Source organism: Sphaeramia orbicularis, chromosome 15, assembly GCF_902148855.1.
Source record: "Sphaeramia orbicularis chromosome 15, fSphaOr1.1, whole genome shotgun sequence".
Classification (NCBI taxonomy): domain Eukaryota; kingdom Metazoa; phylum Chordata; class Actinopteri; order Kurtiformes; family Apogonidae; genus Sphaeramia; species Sphaeramia orbicularis.
The window spans coordinates 4,620,538-4,626,537 of NC_043971.1; the positions used below are offsets into that span (position 1 = coordinate 4,620,538).

Sequence of the window (6,000 nt, forward strand, 5' to 3'; positions counted from 1 at the left end):
CATACACAGGTTCAAAGGTGGACCACACAGTTTGGTCTGAGGTGCCTCCTTCTTTGTGTTCACCTGAATACAACCATTCCAGCTGCACTTTTAGCCTCCAGAGCCTCTGTAGGTTGAGTTTTGTTTTGTTTTTTACCTTAGGTTCTTCTGGTTTTAATGGTCAAGCAGATGAAAGGATCATCCCTACACTGCAAAAAATGCCCTGCAAGAAATAAGCCCAGTATTCCTAAATCTGGTCAAAGTGGTTTATGTTGAGCACAAAATCTGCCAACGGGGTCAGAAACAAATTTCTTGGCTAGAATTCTTAAAACAAGCAGCAAAAAAAAGTATCAACTAAAAACCATAATGTGCCTTAAAACTAGACAAAAACACTAGATTCTTTTTGCAAACAGTGCTTAGTACAAGAAATAAAATCACCTTGATATTAGCTAGAAAATCTTATTAAGGAAAAGTTTCATATATTTTTTAAAATTAGAATATTTTTCATATGTAAAAATTTCTCGGCAGGCTTTTTTTCCTGTTTAGATGAAAAATAAGACAAATGTTCTAGAAATAAGACTTTAATTCCCCACTTTCTTAGAAATTGTTTTTTTGCAGTGGAGCTCTGTCCAAACACACACACACACACACACACACACACACACATACATACAACCTTCCAAACAAAATCTTTTTTCTGATTCAGAAACCCAAACCTGATTAGAGGGTCCAGTCCTTCCTGATCTGGTCTCCAGACGTCCGTTTCTGGACCACAGTTACACAAACATGGACTCTGTGAACATAAATGGACTTAAACCTGTTCATGTGCAGAATCATGTTCAACTGTTGAACACATTTAGACTCCAACATTTCCATATTTTCTACCATGATCATTGAGTCCATTCACTGGCGCATTAATATTAAATACTGAACCTTTAAAGTTTTGAATTCAGTCCAATTTGAATTACTTAGAATTATGTAGTTTAATTCTAATTATTTTATTTATTTCTTTGTCAGTTTTTAAATATATTTGTTTCACTTCAGTTTTAGTTTTAATCATAAAAACCCTGTGTTAAACACATCAGTTAGAAAACTAAGCAGCTGTGTGTACGTCACTTTAATCAGCTTATTAGAAATATGTGTATATAATAGACTACAGAACCACCTACTGGACTGTACATCTGGAACCCAGACTAAAGACTATAGATAGATAGATAGATAGATAGAGAAAGATATATATAGATATATATATAAAATCATTGCTCCTTGTATTATTAATGAAAAGTTGTGTTCATATTCTAAGAACTAGGTACTGAAGGTATTCTCTTAGAAAACGTTAACTACAGCCAGATCCTTTTTGTCAGTCTGCTGTTTACTGGGCCTCTTATCGCTGTAGTTGAATCAAATAAACTTCCAGAAGGTTTACTGAAATGAAGCACCCAGTCCAGACACCACTGAAAACCACTGTGATCCAGAAGAACATGGATAGGCTTCTATGGTTTTGTTTTGTTTTGTTTATTTATTTATTTTTTACTCTTGGACAAACATAAAACAACAACAGTATTGTGAAGGGTTGGTGGAGAGCATGATGAGAGGCAGAAAAGCTGAGACTGCATCGAATGATTTGAAAATGAATACATGAATGTGGCTTCTGTTGCATTAGCCAGGGTTTGAAAATACTGCATTTTGGGATATTTGGTTCATTTTCTGTCAAGAAATGCTCACAACAACAAGACTTTTTTAGCTGGAAGTTTTGAAGAAATGTCAGTAGTGGATGGAATCCAAAGGATGCACTTTGCTCACATAGAAAGCAGTGGATTCTCCACATTTTTACAGAAATGTAGGTTTTATCACATGTGCCTCTGGAGAATACTAATGTTGGCTGTTTTGAACCCATAAAGACCCAAACCTCCACCACAGACCTACCCCATCTACTGATCTAAACTGTTTAATAGTTGATCCACTCATCCTATCAGTACGTGTCAATAATTGATGTAAAATACAATTTTCCATCTTTTCATGGTCATCAGCCATGACCCATTTGCGCGTTTAGAGGCTATGTAGTTACCATGGAAACACTGCCATATTCTACATCACAGATGTCAAACATGTGGACCGGGGGCCAAATCTGGTCCACCAAACGGTCCAATCCGGCCCACGGGATGAATTTGTGAAATGTAAAAATTACACTGAAGATATGAACCATCAATGGTGTCAAAATCATTTTATTTCAGGTTCCACATACAGACACTTACAGTCCAATTAGATTTGAAGTGGGTCAGAACCAGTAAAATATTATTATAATAACCTATAAATAATGACAACCCCAAATTTTTTTTTTTTTTTTTTTGGTGTAAAAAAGTTAAATTACATGAAAATGTTTACATTACTAAAGTATACATTTACAAAAAATGTGAATAACCTGAACAAATATGAAGACACGGAAGTGTCTTAGGAAACGTAAATCCAATTTGGCCAATATTCTGCCTGTTACTAAATGTTTTGTGCGATTGTAATGCACATGTGTAAATGATAAACTGATAAACTGAGGCAGAATATTGTTCAAATCGCACTTGTTTTTCTTAAGACAATTCAAGTTGTTCATGTTATTCAGATTTTTAAGGAAACTTTGTAGATGTAAACCTGATCAGAATAGAATTTGACTTTTTTCGCTGTTATTATTTGACTGGTCCGGTCCACTGGAGGTCAGATTGGACTGACTGTGGAACTGAACTAACATGAGTCTGACAGAGCTGGTCTCCAACATTTATTCCCCAGTAAAACCCATGGAGTTGGATTAATGACAGTGGATGGACACACTGGGATTACATAGATTCAATATTATATACAGTGAACAAAAATGAATAAAAACTTTACAAAATTCTAAATAACACGAAAAAACAAGCAAAAAATGAACCAAAATTAAGTTAAAAAAAAAAAAAAAAAGAATAAAATAGGCAATAAGGTAAACAGAAAAAAGTAAAAGTTATCAATAAAATGAACTAAAATGAATAATAAATCAACAAATTAATAAGTGACATGAACAAAATAAGCCACAAACTGAGCAAAATTTAATAAAAACTAATGAACCCATGAAGTTGGATCAATGACAGTGGATGGACACACTGGGTTTATGTCCAGTTAATGATATTTTTGATGAAAAAGTGACTTTTTCTTCTTTTTTTTTTCTCTGTTTTGATATAATAACCTTTGAATTTACTCTGAATTTTGCATGAGCATCTAAATTTACAATTTACAGTGAAGAATGAAGAATTCAAAATACCGGCGATAATATTACAATCAATGTTGATAAATCTCTAATTAAAAGAAAAAAACGATAACTGAAACTGTAATGTGTGTTTACAAAACTAACTAAAACAGATCAAAATTATGGATAAAATTCCGCTCGTTTTTGTCTTTGTCAATGTCGGATTGATATGAAATCAATTTATTTCCCTTAAGCAATTTTATCTGCTGGCACCATATGATATTTAACGGTCCATCACTTGTGGTTTCCAGTCGTCTTCTGGTCCCCACTCTACCTGGAAACATGGAGACTAAAGCAGCAGAGTCCTGTCTGGGATTGATTTGAATATGACAGAGAAGAAGAGAAAAGAGACGACAAAACTAAAATTAACACTAAAACTAAACTAAAACTAGGGCTGTAACCATTATCGGTATAACGATAACCCGCAGTAAAATTGCAGACGGTTAGTATTACCGTTTAAATTCTAATTATCATGATAACTGTGTTTGATTACCGCACTTTTAGGGGAAAAAACCCAATGTAAAGATCTGCTTTTAGGTCAGATATTTGAGTATAGTTTTAATTTATTGCAATTTCAATTTTCTGTACCTAATATTTGGAACCAATATTCACTTTTAAAGTCTTTGGAAAGGTTCGTTAAACATCTATGTGTTATTTATGCAATAAATTATATACATTTTTCAAATCAGATTTTATACATTTTTTGTGTTTTTTGTCCTTTTATGTTTTTATAGTAGGTTAAAGTGAAAAAGTAATAGGCAGATGATATAGATGAAGTTGTGCTGAAAAAACAGATCCCAAACATGGGTATAGATACATGTGTTTCTATAGTATATAAAGGCAAAATCAAAAGGACTGAAAAACGGCCAAAATAGGCTCAGACCACTAAGGGTTAATATTTGAATGTTTCTGCAACAGAAGGTACATTATGACAATTATTTTATTTGTTTTTGTTGTTGTTGTTGTTTTTTCAAAATACAACTTGGTTAAATTATTTCAGTGTGTGTATCAGTACTTTTTGAACATTTTGAGAATTTCAATAATACCACGATAATAATGATAACCGTGATAATTTTGGTCACAATAACGGTGATATGAAATTTTCAGATCGTTACATCCCTAACTAAAACTAAGCATTTAAAAGAAAATTAAAACTAATAAAAACTATTAAACCTGTGCTAAAAACGAATGAAAACTAACTGAATTAGAGAAAAAAAGTCCAAACTAAATAAAACTAAACTAGAATAAAAATCCAAACCTGTTGCAGCCTTGATGGGAGCTGCTGTGAACGCAGCTCTGGGTCTGTTCGGGTTCATGTGTTGCTTTTTGCTTTTCTGTGTCATGTTTGTCATCTGTTCACGCTCCAGTTTTCCTCCTCCTCATTGGTCCGTTTGTCTGTTTCCAGGGAGACGACGGCTTACCCGTACCTGGATGTTGGAATAAAGTAAGTTGTTCTGTCGTTGGTGGTTTCTGAACAGCTCACAGTTCTAACTCGTCCACAGACTAACAGTGATGTTTTGTTTTCTCTTTGCAGTGACGATAACTTTGGAATGGCTTGTGTGATTGTATATAGGATATTTATTTTTTTACTTTTTCCCTATTCGGTTATACACAAAAAAAACAAAAAAAAAAACAATTAAAACCTAAAAAGAGATGGCAAATTTTTTTTTGTACAGATTGTTTATTTTAATACATATGAAATGTTTATGTATTTGATTTTTATATCTATGCATTATTTTTAATATGATTGGATAAGGAAAAACTATAATGTAGCTCCATATGCATGATATTTGTGCATAATGTGAAGTGGATAATGCTTATTAACTTATTGTACCTTATTGTGTTTGTTGTTGTTGTTGTTGTTGTTGTGTTCGACCATGCTGCACTGAGTTGTGGGGCTGGAAACCTTTTGTGTTTGTGTTCAGAAAGTCTTGCTTGAGCTCTCCTCTGTGTTGAAGTCTGACAAACTGAACATGGACGAACAACAGAAACAGAAGTTTGGAGTTGGACTCACGGTTCAGGAAGCTGTTCAACAGTCTGCACTTTGAGTTCTGGTCACAGGCTCATATTTGACTAACAGACACAAATATCAGAAAATATATTTGATATTATTATTTCAGAATATTCAGAAATCCAATGGAAATACAAAGCACAGAAGGCCTTTACACACTGAGGATGGAATGGAGAAACAGACTGGACACTTTCAACAGTGGTTTTACAAGCAGTAAAATAATACAACTTATAAATAATGACTGATACATTTTTCTTTGTTTTAGTGCAAAAAGAGTAAGATTACATTTAAAAATATCCAAGGTAATTATCATCAACGAAAACTAATGAAATTACGAAAACTAGAATTGTAAAAACATTTACATAAGACTGTATTTTTGGTAAAAAGTCGTGTTCAGTCAGGACTCTTTTTTTTTCGCAGCTAAACATGGGCATCCCATTTTATACAGAGTAAACGTCCACTGTTGGTTTTGTGTCAAATATGCAACATGTGGTTGGTGTGACAGATTTTAACAGTAGTCTGTCTGTGCACTTTGTTTTTTTGTACTTTATGCCAAAAACCATTATTCCATTATTTCCATTATTGAGCTGGAAACACTGTGGAGGCTGTGGGTTCACCACGTCTGCTGCTTTTACCACCAAGCACCAGAAGAAGATTCAAACACACTGTGTACAGTTCTGCTGTCAACTAAAGTTATTATCGTTAACGAAAACCAAATGACCAAAACTAGAAGTGAAAAAAC

At 33.5% G+C, this 6,000-nt stretch overlaps 1 protein-coding gene across 12 annotated transcripts in view; it reads left to right on the plus strand.

Moving 5' to 3' along the window:
- col13a1 (collagen, type XIII, alpha 1) overlaps window positions 1-4,868 on the plus strand; it is a 228,620-nt gene extending 223,752 nt beyond the window's left edge. For all 12 annotated transcript variants that reach the window (XM_030156714.1, XM_030156718.1, XM_030156720.1 and 9 more), the window contains 2 exons: window positions 4,653-4,691; window positions 4,782-4,868. In XM_030156714.1, the coding sequence (XP_030012574.1) occupies window positions 4,653-4,691; window positions 4,782-4,784 (42 nt within the window). In that variant the 3' untranslated portion in view covers window positions 4,785-4,868. The remainder of the gene's footprint in view (window positions 1-4,652; window positions 4,692-4,781) is intronic.
- Window positions 4,869-6,000: the final 1,132 nt, after the last annotated feature.